Raw genomic sequence first — 22,584 nt, 5'->3', positions numbered from 1 at the left:
GCTTCTTTCCCTAAATACTAGAATCTACTATAGCTATCAATATTCAGCAATGAAATATTTATCTCTATTGTCCAAAAGTCGTCTAGCTTGTGGTATGCGCATCTGTATATCCATATCATATATACATATACATATACATATACATATGTATATATCCAGCCGCCCCACAACACAGCTAATACACCCCATTAGGTAGTGACTGTAGGGTATTCTAAAGGCAGACAACAGATGAGATTCTCTTTCTTCGTTTTGGCATTTTCAGTTTCGTTTGTTTTATTTTTTTCAGCTTTTTCTGTTTTTTGTTGGCCGTCGCCTGCTGCCTGTTTGGCTGCCTAGCTGTTGGCCATAAGGCTAGTGGCTTACAACAAATAAACTGCTTTTAACCTTGAGCTGCGCGCGTTTAGTTTGTAAGTCACGTCTAAGTCGCCATCGCCGCTCAAAGGTTTGACAGTCGCCGATGACGCTGGCAGCGCAGCTAGTAGCGACGCTGGCAGCGCTCTTTTTGGCCACGAGCAGCGACGCGTCAAATTCGCTTTATTTCGTTTTTTTTTTTTTTTTGCCTTTTTTGCAAATTTTTGGCGTGCCTCGTTTTTACCCTTTTGCCTTGTTCTTGTTGTCAAGCGTGAGCGAGTGTGTGTGTATGTGTACGTGTATCTATATATAATTTTTTTTTTTTTTTTTTTTTGGGAACTTGTAAGCTGCGCCGCTTGACCAATTTGAGTTTTTAAGTTGAAGTTTTGCACGCCACGAAAAAGGTTAAAACATGTTTCTGAAGTAGGTTTTCCACTCGCTTCTAATGGCCTGCAACATTTAACTAGCTGAAGCTCAGCTCCGAGGGGCAGCTTCGAGGTGTTAGCCAGCTCAGGTATGGTTTATGTAATGCCAGGTAAATTAAAAAAAGAGACAAAAAATAGAAATACAAAACTAAACTGCCTATTCGTGCGAAATACATAAAAATGTCTTATATCAGGGTTAACATGATTTTTATCACATTGCAAAATATTATAAAGGGGCTCGGTTCATTGCGTAATATATTTAGGGTACAGTTTACATAGGTATAGAGGTTGCGTAAAATTTTTTATATAGAAGTTTGCAATTCGATACTATATGATAGGAAATTTTATGGCCAATCCTTCTATATATCTGAATATATTCGAAAGTTCCCTTGGAAATGTTCATTATATATGATATAATATTCTATTCTAGTTCCAATCCCGATTCTGGAGATCGTAGGAACTCTTCCTTGTATATAAGAACTTACTTCTCAAGTAAAATCTGATTCCGAAATCCCTCTCCGACTTCGAAAAATAAATCCTATACAAAATCCCTCTCTCACTCACACATTCTGAAGAGCTTTGAAGCTTCTGTTCGAAATCCGTCATATTATATTATAATGTTTTATTATGTTGTATTTCAATAAAAAATAGACAAAACTTAACATTTCATTTTGAAAATAATATCATTGCTTCAAGCAACTTTACCAAATATTGGGAATTCCGAATCAAAATTCGGAAAAATTCGAATAAAAAAAGAGATAATTAAATGGAAAATAAATATAAATAATAATAATAATGATATGCTTGTCGATTCGTCAGATTCAGATACTTGAGCTTAAGTGTTTGTCTATCTGAAACGTGCTTATACAGATAGCAAGTATACGAAAAATGCCGTTATGAATAATCTCTATTGATCGTTTGCTTATCAATTGTTTAATTACAAAATAAAAAAGTCTTTAATACAATTTTTAACGTTTACATTTAGCGAAACACGCGCGCTTCCATTTGTTTAATCCACATCATTAATCGCCTCACACACACACACAAACATAAAAAGCTGCCAAAAAAGTTACACACACGCACACACACCAATGCACAGAGCGATAGCGAATCTACTATAGTGGATGAGCAAGTAAGGAACAGTAAGAGAGCAAGAGAGGGAGAGAGCTAGAGCACGTATGAAGCGAAGCAATAAAATGTGCATTTGTATTGGTTTGGCTTTGGTAAAAATTCAACAAATACACATCAATAAAAAATTAAAAGAGCACAACAAATATAGAAACGAACGGCAGCAGCAGCAGCAGTAGAAGCAACAACAACAACAACAGCCAATAATAAAATTTAACAGCAAAAAATTAATATAAACATTTTGATGTAGTTGTTAGTGGTCCATGTACACACACTGACACACACACACACACACACGCATATTGTTGTTTGCTATTTCGGGCTTTTTTTTTAAGTGTATTCAGTTACACACACACACAGCCTTTTGTGTTCATGTGTGTGAACTTTAAATTAGAAGAAACACGATGGCAGCAACAACAACAGCTGCCCATGCGAACAGACCCTAATAAATTTCGCATACTTTGCGAATTTATGCTGAGGCACAACAACAGCAACAACGACAGTTGCTCGCTGCCGAGCAGCGACAGCGGCAGCAGCCGAACCCAAACAGCAAAGCCGTCGCTTCGTCTAATGGCGTCGCAGCTGGCGTTGACGTTGACTGCATTTGGCAGCGTTGGCGTCGGCGCTGCCATCGCTTGGGCTGCTCATTTGGCGATTTTGGTGATCTTCTTTTGCTTCGCTTAGCATTCAAGGACAAGTGTGACTGGAGTCTCTTCACTGCTGCCTGCTTTTGCCTGCCTGCACAGTTACTGCCCCGGTTCGGAATGGATATGATGTGGATCTACTCACTATCTCCCTCTCTCTCTCTCTCTTATTCTCTGTCTCGCTTTTTACTCTTCTCCTGCTTTACTTTGTGCTATGCTTTGTTAAAGTGTTTATGCTGCGATGAATTGGTTTTAGATCGGCTGGCTGCAGTAAATACAGTTGTATGTAATTTGTCGTTGATTTGCAAAATCGAGCTGTATTCATTTCTATGTATACGTACATTCATTAACTGTAAAATAAACATGATGTAATCTACACTTCAGAGTTCAACCCAGTTTTGCACTTTCTTATCAAGCAGCGCTGATTACTAAAACGCTTTAGATATGAATAAGCATGAATGAATGACCGGAAAGTCCAATATACATACATGCAAATATATACTTATGTTAAGTATTTATGTATGTGTATAAATTTCTATAATAGTTACTGAAGCCCTCTATATCTATGTACTATATATCAATAAAATACTATGTTTGTTTGTATGTTTGCACGTATCAGAGGCAATTCGCAGCTAAAGAAATTTTGAGCTGACCCATAGCTATTGTTTGTGTTAGACTTACAAATACCCTGTATAATGAGCATAAGCTTGTGGCCCTATACGTGCTTTGACGCAACACAGTTAGACATTTTTTCATTACTGCCTACACCTAACCAGTTTTTACTGTTCATTGGCCTCAACGCCATCTCGCTCTGATCCTTACACACACTCTTCATTCGCATAGGGTATGCTGCAGCCAGGCACTTGCATAAAGTGAACAATTTTGATTTCTCCTTTGCTCTTTTCTTAGCTCGACTCTCTTCGACTGTCTGTCAGCTTGCGAGTGTGTCTTTGTTTTTTTTTCTCTTGCTTTTTCCATTTTGCTTACTTATTTTATTCGCTCTTTTTTTTCGGTGCGCTTAATTTTTGCATGCACGTTTCGGCGCTGACCTTGAAATTTTTTCTTTTGCTTTTGCTTTTGTGTTTTGTTTGCTGCTTTTGTTGCCTTTGCTGTCGCTGCTACTGCTGCCGCGTCGCTGCCGCTGCTGAAACGTTACTTTGGTTGTTTATTTATTTGATTTTTATTTTGTTTATTTAAATTGTATATTTTTTTATATATTATTACGTTACTTTGAGCTGAAAAGGAAGCAATAATGAAAGCAACAACAATGGCAATATTATAATTATTTATTCTACATATGCATTTCAATTTAATGAGTATATCTAAAACCGGCGTTAACCAGGTGGCATTTAATCTACCAAATTGGACTAGCAATTATTTTCATATATATTTTTAACGTTGTTTCAAATTAACTTTTTCTTTTAGTAGCTCATTTCATTGTGATTTGTGATATAATTTACGGGGCTACGAAGTTTTATGAGTGATATGGAGTATAAAATTGCACATGCATAATATGGCCATGGTTTATAAGAAGGAAGACCTTTCAAATAAAATTTGAAGCAATTCAATTTACGGTATCAAGATCGTATATTATAGATTAGCAATTTTCGTGACTTGCAGTCTATATAATAATGGGCAATCAGGGAATTCCGAAATAATAATGGAAATAATAAAAAATAATAATCAGTAAAAGAAATTTCTTTTATTATGATTTTGATATCAGGTAAACAATCTTTAATTGTAAATTTTATCCAGGTCCTAACATAACTTAATCATATTTTTCTAGTTACTAAAGCTTACTTACTGTGAGTAAGCTTCCTGCCAGAAGTTTTTCGTTCTGCTTCGTTTGGTATATTTTCTATAACTGAGCTCAGATATTTGCGAATAAGATTTGATTTATATCTTAGCGTTCCACTAAGATAAGTATGACAAGTCATGTTTGTATACGAATTCTCATAAAGTTGAATTTTTACAAATAAAAAAATCTATTTTCAATACATGTACTTTCTTTTGCTTAGGGAAATTTTAATTTTCTATTATATTGTAGCTCATGTCTCAGGATATGTTCTATATAGAAGTGATTTGCAGCCCTGAGAATTTGAATCAAAAATGCAATTTGTCATCAGAGTTTTGACAGTCAGCTAGTTGGCTACTTAATTAATTTAAATGACTTTGATTATCTGTTGTTTTCATGTGCTATTCCTGGCATATATACATTCTCATATATATGTATATATATATTTACATACTTTATATACACATTTTATATAGCATTATGATTATATGTAAAGATGTTTCTATCGCTGCCTTTTTGCAGCTCATTAAAAATTGTCGCCAACTTTTGCACCTGTCGCATCGCTTGCCACCTTCAAACAATTTTACTGACAATGCGGCCAAATGGCAGCTACACGCACACACATACATACTATCTGTAAATTGAAATTGAAAGTGTCAGCTTTTAGTTTTTCATTTTTGGTTTTTTGTCTTTGTAAATTTGTAGACAACTTTTTGCCTTTTGGCCAGTATTTAATTTAGTTTTTAATTTTCACTCGTGTATGTATGCCTGTGCCTGTATGAGTGTGTCTGTGAGTGTATATATCTTTCGTTTTGTATTTATTTTTATGCGTGCTTTCGCATTACTTGTGCACATTTCGTACACGCATTTTTTGTGGTTATTAATTTGACCCAATTTCGCTGACAGTTGAAAAGTCGGCAAAATATTGTCGCTGGTCTCGAAAAAAAAAAGAAAAGCAGAAAGTTTTGGGCTATCTATAACACGCAGAGAACTTGCCTTAAGAGCATACCCTGTAGTCAAACATGAGTCGAGATTATGAGAGAAAGGAGGAATCAATTAAGCAGTTGAGGCAATGAAGATAGTCAATCTAGTAAGATGTGAGTGTGTAAATGTGTGTGTGTATATGACTGTTTATATATTATATATATTATATATTTATATATTTATAAGTCATAAAATTGTGTTAGCTTTTGTAGCAATTATTGCTCCTTTTAATGGGGAATAAAATGAAGCTGCAATCTTTTAATTTTCTACCAAAGATAATAAAATATATTATTTCATAATAATATTGTTCTTGATAAGAATATTTATAACTATTTTAATTGCTTTGGTTGCCAAAATGAGTGGATTATTCTCGATTTCATTTGAAATATTTGCTGAAATGATGTGGTATATCATCGATAAAGTTATCTTGAAAGAAACTAGTTCTACTGTTTATTTAAAGTCCCTTAAGAACTAAATAGCTCAGTAGCCAACGTAATTTATATTGAACTCTTGCTCACTCCTAAAATACTCACTAAAGGAAAATCCGAAACATCTTTCGCCAATTTGTACTTTCCGTACTTTCCATAGTATCTCAGCTGCTAGTGCCTCGCCCATCACTTGCTCAACAATTTGTTTGATTTGTGTCTCTGGTGCTGCATATTTTGTGTAATAGTTTTGCTGTAAGTTGGCATAGAGTCATCTCAAGGCATTTGGGTAATTTGTCAAATGCAAAACCCAAGCCGCTGGCCAGCTTCATTATCCTCAATGACAGTTGTGTGACAGACGCTGTGACAGCGCTTTCCGCATTATTAGCTCGAATGAGCGCGAGCATGAGCGTTGAAAGCGCGACTGCAGCTAAATAGATGCCAATTTGCAATTGGAGCGCTATGGGCAAGATGAAAGCACTCCAAATGCAATGCAGCTGTTAATTCTGTCAATTATGCCAGCTGTCAATTGTGTGCGAGTTGTGTGCGTCAATTGTTGCTAAACATGGAGGCGAACGATGCGCTAATAATTTATTTTAATTAATCAAACACAGATAGAGAAAGAGAGAGAGAGAGAGAGAGAGAGAGAGAGAGAGAGAGAGAGAGGGAGATGGAGAGGTAAACAGTGCAAGAGTTAGTTGAGCTGTTGCACGCTGCGTATGATTAATGTGTGCATTGCGCATACGCCGCGTAACCTGGTCAAATATAAACAAACAAATAGCATTTGCACTGCTATGCATCTTGCAAGTCGGCACCAATTACAATTTAAATACATCAGCTAAACAGCAACAGCAACAGCAACGAAATTAAGTTGTCCCAACTAAGCGACTAAGTGCCTGAAACTTGGCAAACGCCTGCAATATTTCGCTTGACAGAACGAGTGCAGAAAGCGAAGGCGTTGCCGTTGCCGTTGCCGTTGCAGGTTGCCCAATAGGCCGCACGTCTGCCGCCAGCCTCGTTGACTCTTCCCCTCCCCCTTTCACAGTCTCACACTCTCAGCTCGTTTCTTTAAATAATCGCATTCTCGTCAAATGCAAAACATGTTGGCCATTTAATTGCTGCTCTGCACTGGAGCCCACGCAACTGCCCCGTCGCACATAGAGAGAGAGAGAGAGAGAGAGAGAGAGAGAGAGAGAGAGAGAGAGAGAGAGAGGGAGAGGGAGAGGGAGAGCGAATTGGCCAAAGCTGCCGCCCATAAACATGCACAAATTATGTCTTATTAAGTGTGAAGTGTGCTGGCCCCCAACTTTCTAGCCACTTGGCTGCGTTTGTCATTCGCATTTGCCCAGTCGCTGCAAATTATGCAAAAACTCAAATATAAATAAAAACAAATGTGTAACAAAAAATTAAGTAAACACATTGCGATCGGGCTGCACTGACTGCATTGATGCTCGCTCAAGATTAGAAAATTAATAAATGAAAATAATTAATAGATAGTTTAGACGTCTTACTGTGGGGAGGATTTATTGTGATGCACTTTAACGACGATAAACTACTACTATTTTAATAACTAATAGTACTACTATTTCAATAACTACTACCATATCAAGGACTAGTTCTACTACTACTTCCATTTCAAGTACTATTACTTTTACTACTACTATTATTTTAGGTACTATTACTTCTACCACTACCAATACTATTTCAAGGACTACTACTTCTACTACTACTACTACTATTTCAAGGACTTCTACTACTACTACTGCTAATACTATTTCAATGAGTACTTTTCTACTTCTATTACTACTACTACTATATCAAGGACTACTACTTCTACTACTACTACTACTATTTCAAGGACTTCTACTACTACTACTGCTAATACTATTTCAATGAGTATTTTTTCGACTTCTATTACTACTACTACTATATCAAGGACTACTACTTCTACTACTACTACTACTACTACTATATCAAGGACTACTACTTCTACTACTACTACTACTACTATATCAAGGACTACTACTTCTACTACTACTACTACTACTATATCAAGGACTACTACTTCTACTACTCCTTGGAATAGGGACTACTACTTCTACTACTACTACTATTTCAAAGAGTACTACTTCTACTACTACCAATACTATTTCAAGGACTACTCCTTCTACTACTTCTATTACTACTGTTTCAAAGAGTACAACTTCTACTACTACAAATACTATTGAAAGGACTACTACATCTACTACTACTTTTATTACTGCTTCTACTTCTACTACTACTACAATTTCAAAGACTATTTCTATTACTACTAATACTATTTCAGGGACTACTACTACTACTTCCAATTTGACCACTATTAATTACATCGTCTACTACTACTAGTACTACTATTATATCAACTTTACTCTACTACTATAATTATATCTGATTCATCGCTTATTACTATTATCTCTAGTACTATTTCTGCTACTACTTATTCAATATATAATTCAAGTGCAAAGTCTTTACCCAATATGCTCTCTTCACTCTTCAGAAACGACCATTGAAAAACAAGTCTTGTAAAGTACGTGCACATCTGTATATGCATCTGCAACCCATATCATACATATATCTATAACTATATGAAGTAGTTGAAGTCTTTCAGTTGCCATTCCGAAACATTTGCTTGTTAATTGCGCCGGAAGTGCCGTCATCAAATTATTATTTTGTTTATTTCTGTTCATTCCATGTTCTTTTTTTCGGTTTTGCTTCTGCATTATTATTGTTATTATTATTATTATTTATTTCGTTTTATGCGCGCACATGTATTTCATTTGCTGGTTGTTAATTCTTTTTTGCGCTGGCCAATTAAATGCGCCGGCTGCTGTTGTGTGTGGTCAAGAAATCAGATAAATATTTGAATATTACTTTATGGGCCCTCCGCTGGCGCATATAAATCTTTCACGCCCATGAATCACATACTATATATAAATGTCTGTATGTATGTATGTGTGTGAGTGTGTTTGTGTCTGTGTCAGTGTCTGTGTGTGGATGCGCTCAGACATTCCCCGACAACTTTGCATAATCCTCGACGTTGTCAACTTAGCGCTGCCTTTTGTGATATGCCACAGACTGGGCGTGTTTGCATGCGTCTGGACACTTTCGTATCTAAATTAATTGAGTCATGCCAGACTATATATATGTTGATACATATGTATGTATGTGTAAGTGTGTCTGAGTCACTCAAGCCAAAATTTCTGCGCTTTGGTTAGCCTGCTTACAAGCTGTGCAACTGCAACTTGTGGCAGCGAAATTGCCAACAGCGTGAAAATATGGCCAATCTGCAAGCTCAGCGCGTTCAAAGTAACGCAATGCGTGCAACCGCTACACAAACTCGAAGAAGAAGAGGAAGCTGGTGCTGCACGTAGCCAGGGCAACGTGCGGCGGTAAGGGCAAAGCGAGAAAGTTAGCTTTATTGGCTGTGTTCTCTTTTAGATTCGCGTGAAACTCGAACTGATAAGACAGCAATGTAAACTAGACTAGGCATGACTAGAGGATACCCTGTTGTTTACGCTGATATAACGAATTGTTATAGCAAATATGTACTGATCGCTTTCGGATTATTTATATATATGCTACAGACCATAGAACAACAGGGTATTTTCTGGTCAGGCTCATTTTTGCATTGATTCATACTATAAATTGTAGCAAATATATAATTGATCTATATATGTGGCTTTGAGATTAGAATGAGTGCAAGCAACAACAACAGGGTGTCTTCTAGCCATTCTCAGCCTAATCTATGTCTGTGTATACTAAGACGCATATAGGACAAACACAAGTTTCTTCGTCTTCCGAAGACAAAAATTATTTATTATATATTTAATATCTTACCTGTTTTCACTCGAAATTATTTATGATATATTTAATAATACTTTTTATTATATTCAGCTTCATTAAAAAAAAAACACAAACTCTCCCTAACCTAGGCCAACATTTAATACATTTTGCCCGGCCTAAGCTTGGCAAACAAATTCGAAACAAAAGTAAAATGAAATGAATAATAAAAAGCTTTTTGACTTTTAGTAAGCGTAATTAATGCGTCTGTAACAACAACAACAACAACAACAATTTAGCAGCGAAATTTTTTTTTACTCAAGGCTGAATTTCTTGTAAAGAAAGAAACATATATAAATTGAAAAAAAAAAAAAAACATTTCGCATACGTAAAGCAACAAAACTGTAAAATGTGCCTGCCTACCTATTAGGTATTCAAATGCTTACAACGCGAACAACTTGTGACTATGTGTGTGTGAATATATGGCATATATATGTTTGTATATAGATATGTGGAAGCGCTCAGCGGCAGGAGGGGCACTCGAAGAGTTGCTACGCTACGACGAACGCCCTTTACCTTGCTGACACACATTTTATGCTAAATAGCCGACGGGCAGAAACGGACGTGATTGTTGTTGTTTTTGTTGTTGTTGTTGTCACAGTTGTTGTTGTTGTTGTTGTTGCTTTCATTTGTGCTGGTTATATCAGTGGGTCTAGTGGATCTGTTGTCTTCGACCCAATAATTTGGCAATCAACTAAACGACGTAGAGTTGTTTTTGTATTTGTTGTTGTTGTTGTTTTTGTGTTTTTGCTTTTCGCATTTGTTTTTAACCTTCAAAGCAGCAGCAACAACAACATTCACGTAGTACATTTACATGTGAGCTGAGCAACAACAACAACAGCAACAACCACAACGAATTGAGGCGAAGGTGTAGGCATATTTACATATAGTAATAAACAAAAATCATTTCGAATTTTAATTTAAATTTAAACCATTCTAATTTGTGATTTGTTTATTAACAATAAATATACAATATAATAATCTTAATGGCTATACAATAATAATATATAATATAAATAATTACACTAAACAACAAACATAATTCTCTTTATAAGCTTCAGACTTTAGAGAAGAAAATAGAAACATATTTTTTTAGACCAATTTACAAAATATGAATACATTTTTTTTAGGCTAAAAAAAATGTACAGTATTTTTGGTCACAGAAAAGAAAAACTGCTGAATACAAATTTCCGTACCTGTTAATTAGAACAATTGCAGAAAAAACTGAAAACAAATCAAAAGTAACAATTTTTTTTCTCTCAGTTTTCGCATTCATGTAAATAATTCTTTTTGGTGCCACGATAAAATTCGCTTACAAGCGCCAGCAAACTTGGCCCAAAACGCAAAAAAAAAATTGAAAATTAACTGAAATTTAGTAAAAAATTGAATTTCTGCTGATTTGTTTAAACAGAAAGCCGTAAAAAAGTGACAAAAAGTGAAGCAAACAAAAAACCCAACTTCAACTTTTGTTGACGCAGCTGCTGCAGGGGTCGAGGCGGTGCGAGGGGCCGGTGTTGTGCTGCCAACGGGCGGGGCCGGGCCGAGCTGTTGTCTGGAGTCAGTTGGCTTACAATGTTGCAGCCGTTGGCGCCAACTGCGACGGGAAGACAGCCCCCGGCGAAGGTCTACGCAAGCGCCAGCTACGTTAGCACAAAATCCAAACAGAAAACTAAAAACCGAATGAAAATAAAACTAAAACTACAAAAACAAAGCAATAACAACAACAATAAATAATCATAATTTACAGCAACAACGACAACAGCAGCAACAGCAGCAGCACGACGCTAAAGTGCTGTAATGCGTCGCTTAGTTTACCATTTACAGCCAAGCAGCAATTTTTTCTTAACACTTTTTGTTTTGGGCCAAAAGAGTTTTACGACTTTTGAGCTGGACATGTGTTAGGGGTCTGCAGCTGGGCAAAGAATTGGCAGCAAGGCAACACAGTAGGCACTCAATAGAGCGAAAAATATTGGGTACTAGGTAGTTCATATATGATGTTTTTAAGCGGATAACTCTAAGTATATGTAAAAATTGTGTATATATTAACAGAGCATTAATTAAACAGAGTATTGAGAATATAATGATTGAGTTCAATCTTAGACAACTTTAGACAACGTCATATTTGAGCTATTTGTCACTACCTAAACGACTTTTAGCAACAGTTTTTATGTCTTACCTGTAACAATGTTCTTCTCGAACTCTTGCATTGGCGTTGCCATTCTGTTAAAATTGTGAAGCAGGATGCCACACCGTTCGGTAAAGCGCATCATACTACCTCACATATATTGAAGTCTGTCTCTGTCTATCTCTCTTTCTCTCTCTCTCTTGCTCTGTCTGTCTCTCTATCTCTCACTCTCTCTTTCTTTATCTTTCTCTAATTCTGTTTCTCTTCCTCGTTCTTCTTCTTTTCCTTTCCTCTAACATTTCCTCTCTCTCTCCTTCTCTTTCCCTCTCCATCTCGCCCTCTCACTCTTTATCTCTCTTACTTGGTATGATGTATACTATATTATATTCTATACTATATATATACTATATATAAACTATATATATACAATATATATATTTACTATACTATATATATTCAGTCATTGGGGATGTGGCTAATACATAGTTTTATAGTTAGGAACCCAAAATATAACAACTGGATTGCTGTTTAGCTATGCCAAAAATAAAGCTGAAGTTATGTCTAAAGATACAAGCTCTTTTTGTTAAAATCAGCAAGTTTTGCAAATGAATAATAATAATATCATATGTATAGAGGGGCATGTCAAATTAGAAAATATTTATATTTCTTTATATTTATGCATGGCATTCATGGTTATGGCCATGTTTCCTTAAAAACTTGCAGTATTATTAGCCAGAGTCCAGTTGCCACGCAATAAACCAGACGAATAGCCTAGCATAGATTTATCATTTTAAAAGAAACACGCCCCAGAGCTGTGTTTAGCATAGAGGTCTATCTAGATATTATTCAAACATAATTTAAATAGTTTGTAATTTAGCAAACAATCTTTAACAGTTGTTCCTTTATTTGTTTCCAGCTCTTTCGTTGTGTTTGGCAAACAAGTTTTGTATATGTTTATTTTTTTTTTTTTTTTAATTTTGATATGCAGCTTGACTAAGCCAAAAACTAGAAGTCGATCCGCGTCTCGGTTCAGTTACCGGATTGCTATTTGGCTGCGTTTTGGCCGCGTTGCATGCGCGTGTTCTAATGCGAAATTAATTCAGCATGTGTTTTGGATTCGTCTTTTATATCATTTTCTTCACTTTTTCTTTTGTAGACACTCTGAATAAATTGAAGAGCAACAAAAGGGGTATCATGCTTCTAGGGATTGTGTAGGTACGAGGTAGAGGGAAGCATGATTGAAAACATAAAGTAGAAATGCTGCTGTTGTCTTAGCTCTGCCTGTCTTATTATCTCTTAGTATGAAACTTCTCGAAAATATATCAAGCTAATTTTAAATGATCGATAACATAGTCATTGAAATCGATCAGAGTTACAGTTATCGATATAACAAATAATAGACCCAGTGTGACGCTCCCGTCTCCCTGTCTTCTCCTCTACCCTTTAGAGCTCTAGTGCAGGATATCTCCTAGTCGTTAACTCACATATTTAAATCTTAGTTTTATTGCTGTTGCTGGCGAATTAAAAATCTAGCAGAGAAACAAAATCCAAAAAATAAAGCAATACTAAAATTCTAAAGCTAATTTGACTACTAGTTAGTTAGTTAGCTAGTCGCAGCTGCTGCTGCTGTTGCTGCTGTTGTTGTGCTTGCTGCAGCTAACTGGTTTTCTTACTTCTTAGCCAAATATGGCGGCATTTTTTTGAGGTTTATGTCTTGTTATGCGCTCGGCTGTCGTTAATGAACGAAGGTCAGTTCTATGCCGGTTCACTCTTTTGGTGCACTTCGAATACCTTAAACAAATATATGTTCTTTAATGGTTTCAATTGCGAAATTCTATATAAATTTGAATTGTTAGAAAAATATAGACTCTAGTTGAAATAAATTTCAAATAATAATATATCAAAAGGGATAATGTATACAATTTAGCGGAATATCTATATATATCTATCTATATATATATATATATATAATTAATAATTTTTTATTGAGATTTCAGTTATGTTTCTTTTATGAACATGAAAAAATAATATACAATTTTTGAAAGCTCTTTATTCTCAAAATTTGTGAATTATTTTTCAATTTATAAGCTTTATATATCAATATTATACTGTATGATAAAAGGTATTGAGACCACTTCCCCTTAATTTGTTTTTGTACCCTCCATGAACAACTGGGCTGGGTTCCTTTTGCTTCTATATAAATCTATACCTTGAGCAGATGTTTTATTTTATTCAACATAATATATATACATAAAATAGCTTTTGCTTCATTCCTTCCTTTCATTAACTTTCTTTAACTTCCGGTTCATTTCATAGGGAATGTTAGTATCCGTTTTCTTTCTGACTTCTTAATCGGAATTCAATTAACCATATATCCTAATCAGATTAGGCTGCCAAGTCAGCTGTGTCATGTTAATGTCTTCATAAAGCAGAACCACGTCTAACCACGCCTCCAGCTGCCCATCTGCCCAGCCGGCAGAGTTGTGGATATATGTATGGGCAAGCGGAAAGCTCAGCGAGCCACGCCCCAATTCGGTGGATTGCGCCTCATGTGAAATGCAAACAGGCAATTAAATGGCGTTGCAAAAGGCGCAAAAGCTTGCAATGTGCCACAGTTGCAGTTCCAGTTGTAGTTGCAGTTGCAGTTGTTGTTGCACTTGCCTAGGCCAACGATCGACTACATGGGTGTGTGTACATGTGAGTGTGTGTGTGTGTGTGTGAACGTGTGTATGTGCTGCGCATGCGTCCAGTTTTTACAGTTTTATTAACTGCATTTTTATCTAGCTGCAACCAAACAACTTGCAGCAAGCTGCACGAACTGGCTCTCAGACTCGGCGCATTGAGCGGAAAAAACATAGCCCAGGTTTTTGCTGCTGTTGTTGTTGTTGTTGCTCGTATCGCACGAAATACCCTTTTGGCCAAGAATTCGCTGGCTGGCTGACTGGCTGACTGGCTGGCTAAAAGGTACCGGAGAGAAGGAAGCTGCCGCACTTGCCACAAACCAGTTGAGCGCCAAGCAGCGTCTAACTGTTCACGACGTCGGCCAGTTGGGGCAAGTGCAGTCCGTTGCATCTCTTGGCTTATTACTTATAGAATTTATTTGGCCAACAAACACGACCGACCGACTTGTCTTGGCCAACAAAAACAACAGCAACTGCAACAACAACAGCAACAACAACAGCAACGGCAACAAACAAAAAATAGAATAAAATAATGATAACTGCTGAATCGTAAAAAAAGGCTGTGCATTTTTTATAACTACTGCCATTTGGCAATGCCCAGGAGCAGCCAGCAGCGGAAATTGTTTGTCCTACTATACATACACAGATATATATATATATATTTTTAAACCTATATATATATATACTTATATCTATCGAAGCTCGCTGTTTGTTCTCGTTGCTTGTAATAGAGTTAGCTTTGCCCGAAGCACGGGTTCTGTTCTCCTTATAGGGGCAATCAGCCAACATCGACAACTTGGCTGCAATTCAGGTTGCAGCTACTGCTGTTGCCTGTTGCCGTTGCCTGTTGCCGTTGCTGCTGCAGTTGCAGTTGCAGTTGCAGTTACCGTTGCAATTGCATATTTACACAGGAATGTCAACTATTTCCTTTTAATAATTTGCCAAGACAGGTTTTGTTTGCATTTTTTCTTTGCTTCATGCTCTTTGATTGATGCGCTAAACAATAAAGCTTTTCAGCTTTGGCTATTAATTAATTAGGTAAGCAAGCTGCTTAGCCACAGTTCGTCGCACACACAAACACACAGAGATATATATACATATATATGTGCTTAACTAAAGTGCTTGCTTGCCACAAATCCACGCTACCGTAACATGCAAAAGTCAATATTGAAACGTGGGGCAGTTGCAAGCAAACACCCAGCCAGTCAGCCAAGTGCTGCTGTCACAGACACTTACACACACAAACCCATTCACACACAAACACATACACACACCTACCAGATCAGCAGCGGCAGCAGCAGCTCCTTTGGCAGTTGACTTTTGGCACCTAGTGTGTTTGTGTAGCTTGTTTGCTGCAATTGTTTTCACAGTTTGTGGAATTTCGCACGGCAATTTGTGACGTCACGTTTATTCGAATATGCTTGCACATACATATATGTATATATGAATATACATATATGTATGTAAATAAGTATATTTATTAAATTATGGCCTTAAATTGGGGGAAATTCGTTTTTTAGCTTCAATCTTATATATATATATATATATATATATATATATATATATATATATATATATATATATATATATATTTGGCCTCGACTTGTACAAATCGTGATTAACCCAGCTATGAGGTATCCTACTTACAGCTCTTTCATTTCAAAAATAACCGAATATCATGATTTGACTAATTTTTATTCGTAAGCAACGAGAGCAAGTCATTGTCATTGTCATTGTCATTGTCATTGTCATTGTCATTGTCATTGTCATTGTCTTTGTCATTGTCATTGTCATTGTCATTGTCATTTTCATTTTCATTTTCATTGTCATTGTCATTGTCATTGTCATTGTCATTGTCATTGTCATTGTCATTGTCATAGTCATTGTCATTGTCATTGTCATTGTCATTGTCATTGTCATTGTCATTGTCATTGCCATTGCCATTGCCATTGTCATTGTCATTGTCATTGTCATTGTCATTGCAATGGATTGGGTTGCAAAGGAAATTATACTTCTTGTTGTTCATCAGACCAATTCCAGTGGCATTATTTCTATATTATTCTCTCGTATTATTTTCCCAATGCTTATTTAAATCGACTAGCCAAATTCATTTGCTGAACTATAGCCATAACACTGAACGCAAACTTGGCCATCTGTAGATTTAAAATTAGCCAATATTTATTTCCATATACAAAATCAATTATGTACCCACCTGAATATTGCTGTTCAATGATATGGCAAAAATGCCGCCAGCTTTAAAGGCAATCGGTTGTTGCAGATTGTGCATAAAGAATTTGAGTGCGGATTTGTATTTGGGCTCAGCATCAATCCAGTGTGAATCGAATAAAATATTCGATAGATCCTCACAATCTTTGGCCAATAGATCGCACAGATAGCAGAATGGAAAGGTCTCCACCATTACAGCTAAGGCGAACATGATCGCAGAAATTGCACGAAATAATCCAGAGAAATATAGCACATTGACCAAAGTCAAACCCAAATCGATTCCGATCAGCAGAAACTGTATTAAAATTGTCTGCGAAATAACTGGTCGCATTAGGTTACAGCACCTGAGATCAGGAGTTAGTAGGAAAATATATTATAAACCATGCAAATAGACTTACTCTATTATTAATTTGTGATAAATAATATTAAAGACCAGCTCGTCGTAATTCTCTGCTTCTGTTCGTTGAGGATCGGTGCGCAGCTTGCGAATATGGTCCTTCAGGACACCAATATGACCTCGATAACTTACTACGAGCACAATTGTGTATGTGTCATCAATTAAAACTAGTACTGCTACTAACACCATAATATAACTTTCAAAGATCGTCTGCATCCATACTCTACCAATACCATCACGCCAATCAAAGATCGGATTGTAGAACAGCCACGGTGGATGCCCATTCACCACTCCAACCATAAAGACAGACACCGTATAGATAAGATAAAACTCAGCAACTATAAAAAATAAGTAATTGGACTTAGCCACAGCTGCGTGGATCCTCCTACGATCACTGTCGGTTTGCAGTCGCTCATCCAGATCATTTAGCATCGATAATGTCTCGTGCATACGCTCCATATTGATGTAAACAATAATATTCCTAATGATTGCTCCGGATATGTTCAAATTAAGTGAAAGCAGAGATAGAAACTCTCCCGGACTAAAGTTCTTTAAATTCACAATGAGACTTAGGGCCATAAGAAGCGGTCCACAAATCAATGGAATGCAAAAAACCAAGCAAGTCCAAAACAGGTATAAGTAACGTAGGATACCCTGTTTCGGTGGAATCCAGCCCATGAACTTCATAACTCGAAGCAAATAGGCGCAACCCTCTCTGGAACCAATTCGAACCACAAGCGGAACTGGACGAATTAATCTGAATATTCCGGTCATTGTGAATGCAACTGAGGTCAATCCGAATTGTGGTTAGCTTTTATACGATTTAAGGATATCACTGGGATTGGCAGCAGCTGCGAAGGTGTCCATCATTTAGCATTGGCTGTGTAATTATCAATACCGAATTGGAGGGCTAGAAACGTCAATCAGAAACAAAAGGCGTCGCTCACACATTGAATATGCTGCATGAGTACGTGGCTTTCTATAATACAGACCAAATATTAGATTAGAATACGAATAATTAGAGAATAATTTGATCAATATTATAACTATTGGAAGATGACACTATATGAAATCAGGACACCGTTGAAAATCTCCAAGTCAGGTACTCCCAATTAAAAGACTCTGACTTCGAATTGGCAACCTACACCTGAGAATACAAGAAAAATAAATTTCATATTGAGTCTTTGAATAATAAGCACATTATTTATTATTTATTTTCATACGCATTATCAATGACATGAGAAAAAAAACCCTCCAGATATATATGTATAGGTTGCAGAGTTAGACAAGTATTTGATGATGTCATTTCCATTGTCCTTTATTTTGTAATTGCCAGCGTCATTGTCGTTATCAAAGAGTAACTCAGTGTCATTATCATTCTCATTATAGTAGATGGGACTATAATATAAGGGAAATTAAATATGTGTTTAGCTCGGGAATTGCGGAGGCATCCTTGTCATCATAACCATATTATTTTTCCAAAATTTATTTAAATCGATTGGCCAAATTCATTTGCTGAACTATAGCCATTACACTGAACGCAAACTTGGCCACCTATAGATTGAAAGTGATTTAAAATTAACCCATCATTTATTTTTATATTATCTACTCACCTGAATATTGCTGTTCAATGATATGGCAAAAATGCCGCCAGCTTTAAAGTCAATCGGTTGTTGCAGATTGTGCATAAAGAATTTGAGTGCGGATTTGTATTTTGGTTCAGCGTCGATCCAGTGCGAATGACATAAAATGTTCGATAGTTCCTCGCAATCTTTGGTCAATAAATCGCACAGATAGCAGAATGGGAAGGTCTCTAATAAGACAGCTGTAGCAAATATGATCGCAGAGATTGCCCGAAATAATCCAGAAAAATATAGCACATTGATTATAGTCAAGCCCAAATCGATGCCAATCAACAGAAACTGTACGAAAATGGTTTGCGACATGACAGGACGCATTAAATTACAGCATCTGTGAAGAGGAGTAGATAGCAAAACGGAAATTAAAATATATGATAAGTGGACTTACTGTAGGATTAGTTTGTGATAAATAATGTTAGAGACCAACTCATCGTAATTCTCTGCCTCTGTCTGCTGAGGATCGGTGCGCAGCTTGCGAATATGGTCCTTGAGAACATCGATATGAGCTCGAAAGTTTACTAAGAGCACAATCGTATATGTGTCACTAATTAAAACCAGCGTCGTGACATATATCATCATAAGATACTCAAAAATCGTCTGCAGCCAAAAGCATCGAGTTCCATCGCGCCAATCAAAGAACGGATTGTAGATCAGCCAAGGTGGATGTCCGTTCGCGACTCCGACCATGAAGACAGACAGCATGAAGGATAGATAAAGTTGAGCATAAACGAAAAATATGTAATTTGATCTAGCTACTGCTACATGGATCTTCCTACGATCGCTATCGGTTTTTAGCCGCTCATCCAGATCATCTAGAATCGATAATGTCTCGTGCACACGCGTCATGTACATGTACAAAATAAAACTCTTAATGGACGCTCCTAGAACGTTTGCGTCTAGCGGTAGCAAGGTCAAAAATTCTCCAGGACTAAAGTTCTTTAAATTTCCTATAAGACCTCCAAATAAGCCGAATGGTCCGTATATCAATGGAAAGTAGAAAAAGAAGCATGAATACAGCATGTATAAATAACGTGGGATACCCTGCTTAGGTGGCATCCAGCCCAAGAACTTTAGAGTCCGAAATAAATAGGTGCAACACTCCCTGGAGCGTATGCGAACTACAAGCGGAGCTGGATGAATTAGTCTGAATATTCTGGTCATTGTGAATGCAACTGAGGTCTATTCGAATATTGGTTAGCTTTTATACGACTTAAGGATATCACTGGGATTGGCAGCAGCTGCGAAGGTGGCATTGGCTGTATAATTTTCAATACCGAATTGGAGGGCAAGAAACGTCAATCAGAAAAAAAGGCGTCGCTCACACATTGAATATGCTGCATGAGTACGTGGCTATCTATAATACAAACTAAATTTAGATTATATATATATTTTATTTATTTTCGTGTACTTTGATCAAAGATGTAGCAATTGGAAAATAAGGTTGACACTATATGATATAAGGATACCGCTGAGTATTTCCAATTCAGGCACTCTCAGCTATCAGGCTATCAATAAATACAAGAAAAATAAACTCATATTACAGTAGATCTATATAATTTATAATTAAGTCTTTAAATGATCAATGTGCTCAAACCAATTTATTATCATGAGAATAATCGCGTAGTACTAAATTATTGGATGGATTGGCCAGATTGGTTTGCTGCACAATGATCATCATGCGGCTGCTCAATTTGACAGGTTGTATTCCATTTATATTTGAGGGGTACATTGTCTTTGCCATTGTCATATGGTCATTGTCATTGTCATTGTCATTGTCATTGTCATTGTCATTGTCATTGTCATTGTCATTGTCATTGTCATTGTCATGTATGTCATTGTCATTGTCATTGTCATTGTCATTGTCATTGTCATTGTCATTGTCATTGTCATTGTCATTGTCATTGTCATTGTCATTGTCATTGTCATTGTCATTGTCATTGTCATTGTCATTGTCATTGTCATTGTCATTGTCATTGTCATGTCATTGTCATTGTCATTGTCATTGTCATTGTCATTGTCATTGTCATTGTCATTGTCATTGTCATTGTCATTGTCATTGTCATTGTCATTGTCATTGTCATTGTCATTGTCATTGTCATTGTCATTGTCATTGTCATTGTCATTGTCATTGTCATTGTCATTGTCATTGTCATTGTCATTGTCATTGTCATTGTCATTGTCATTGTCATTGTCATTGTCATTGTCATTGTCATTGTCATTGTCATTGTCATTGTCATTGTCATTGTCACTGTCACTGTCATTGTCATTGTCATTGTCATTGTCATTGTCATTGTCATTGTCATTGTCATTGTCATTGTCATTGTCATTGTCACTGTCATTGTCATTATCATTGTCATTGTCATTATAGTGGATGGTTACAAATATATATTAGGAAAATTATGTCTGTTCAGCTCGGGAATTCCAATAATTATTTAAATCGATTGGCCAAATTCATTTGCTTAACTATAGCCATAACACTGAACGCAAACTTGGCCACCTGTAGATTGAAAGTGATTTAAAATTAGCCCATCATTTATTTTCATATTTAAATTAATCAATGTACCCACCTGAATATTGCTGTTCAATGATATGGAAAAAATACCTCCAGCTTTATAGGCAATCGGCTGTTGCAGGTTCTGCAAGAAGAACTTAAGTGTGGATTTATATTTGGGTTCAGCGTCAATCCAGTGTGAATCGAATAAAATGTTCGATAGTTCCTCGCAGTCTTTGGCCAATAAATCGCACAGATAGCAGAATGGGAAGGTCTCTAATAAGACTGCTGTGGCAAATATGCTCGCAGAGATGGCCCGAAATAATCCAAAGAAATATAGCACATTGACCAAAGCTATACCCAAATCGATTCCAATCAGTAAAAACTGTATGAAAATGGTTTGCGACATGATTGGACGCATTAAATTACAGCATCTGTGAAGAGGAGTTGATAGCAAAAGGGAATTTAAAGTATAGGATAAATGGACTTACCGTATGATTAGTTTGTGATAAATAATGTTAAAGACCAACTCATCGTAGTTTTCTGCCTCTGTCTGTTGAGGATCGGTGCGCAGGTTGCGAATATGGTCTTTGAGAACATCGATATGAGCTCGAAAGTTTACTAAGAGCACAATCGTATATGTGTCACTAATTAAAGCTAACATCGTCTGAAATAGGAACACAAGATACTCAAAAATCGTCTGCAGCCAAAAATTTCCAACACTATCGCGCCAATCAAAGATCGGATTGTAAGTTAGCCACGGTGGATGTCCGCTTAATACTCCAATGATAAAGACAGACACCGTATAAGCATAATAGAATTGAGCATAAACGAAAAATATGTAATTTGATCTAGCCACAGCTGCGTGGATCTTCCTACGATCGCTGTCATTTTGTAGTCGCTCATCCAGATCATCTAGAGTCGATAATGTCTCGTGCACACGCGTCATGTATATGTATAAAATAAAACTCTTAATGGACACACCAAGACAATTTATATCGAGCGGCAGCAAAGTCAGAAACTCTCCAGGACTAAAGCTCTTTAAATTACTAATGAGTCCTCCAAGCAAACCCAACGGTCCATATATCAGTGGAAAGTAGAAAAAGAAGCAAATATAGAGCAGGTGCAAGTAACGTGGAATACCCAGCTTTGGTGGCATCCAGCCCAAGAACTTCAGAGCCCGAAACAAATAGGTGCAACACTCCCTGGAGCGTATGCGAACTACAAGCGGAGCTGGATGAATTAGTCTGAATATTCTGGTCATTGTGAATGCAACTGAGGTCTATTCGAATAATGGTTGGCTTTTATACGACTTAAGGATATCAATGGGATTGGCAGCAGCTGCGAAGGTGTCCTTCAGTTGGCATTGGCTGTATAATTATCAATACCGAAT

The 22,584-nt window shown here is 36.6% G+C and overlaps 4 protein-coding genes across 7 annotated transcripts in view; 1 reads left to right on the top strand and 3 right to left on the bottom strand.

The window, feature by feature from the left end:
* fru (sex determination protein fruitless) overlaps positions 1-22,584 on the top strand; it is a 171,478-nt gene that overhangs the window by 84,313 nt on the left and 64,581 nt on the right. The gene's annotated exons all lie outside the window — the stretch shown is intronic.
* Positions 16,031-17,834, bottom strand: LOC149270221 (odorant receptor 59b-like). Its single transcript, XM_089475403.1, has 3 exons — positions 17,062-17,834; positions 16,650-17,007; positions 16,031-16,590 (listed from the first exon to the last, which is right to left on the bottom strand). The coding sequence occupies exons 1-3, from the start codon at positions 17,832-17,834 to the stop codon at positions 16,522-16,524; spliced, it is 1,200 nt and encodes a 399-aa protein (XP_089331529.1). The 3' UTR covers positions 16,031-16,521.
* On the bottom strand, positions 18,276-19,950 carry LOC149270220 (odorant receptor 59b-like). The gene is made up of 3 exons (XM_089475423.1): positions 19,089-19,950; positions 18,674-19,031; positions 18,276-18,614 (listed from the first exon to the last, which is right to left on the bottom strand). The coding sequence occupies exons 1-3, from the start codon at positions 19,859-19,861 to the stop codon at positions 18,546-18,548; spliced, it is 1,200 nt and encodes a 399-aa protein (XP_089331549.1). The 5' UTR covers positions 19,862-19,950; the 3' UTR covers positions 18,276-18,545.
* On the bottom strand, positions 20,537-22,562 carry LOC108620587 (odorant receptor 59b-like). The gene is made up of 3 exons (XM_018017489.2): positions 21,683-22,562; positions 21,268-21,625; positions 20,537-21,197 (listed from the first exon to the last, which is right to left on the bottom strand). The coding sequence occupies exons 1-3, from the start codon at positions 22,453-22,455 to the stop codon at positions 21,129-21,131; spliced, it is 1,200 nt and encodes a 399-aa protein (XP_017872978.1). The 5' UTR covers positions 22,456-22,562; the 3' UTR covers positions 20,537-21,128.

Source organism: Drosophila arizonae, chromosome 2 (assembly GCF_054131065.1).
Source record: "Drosophila arizonae isolate 15081-1271.41 chromosome 2, UAZ_ARI_1.0, whole genome shotgun sequence".
Classification (NCBI taxonomy): Eukaryota; Metazoa; Arthropoda; class Insecta; order Diptera; family Drosophilidae; genus Drosophila; species Drosophila arizonae.
The sequence above is the reverse complement of the archived record's forward strand: the minus strand, read 5'-3'. Positions and strand labels throughout refer to the sequence as shown.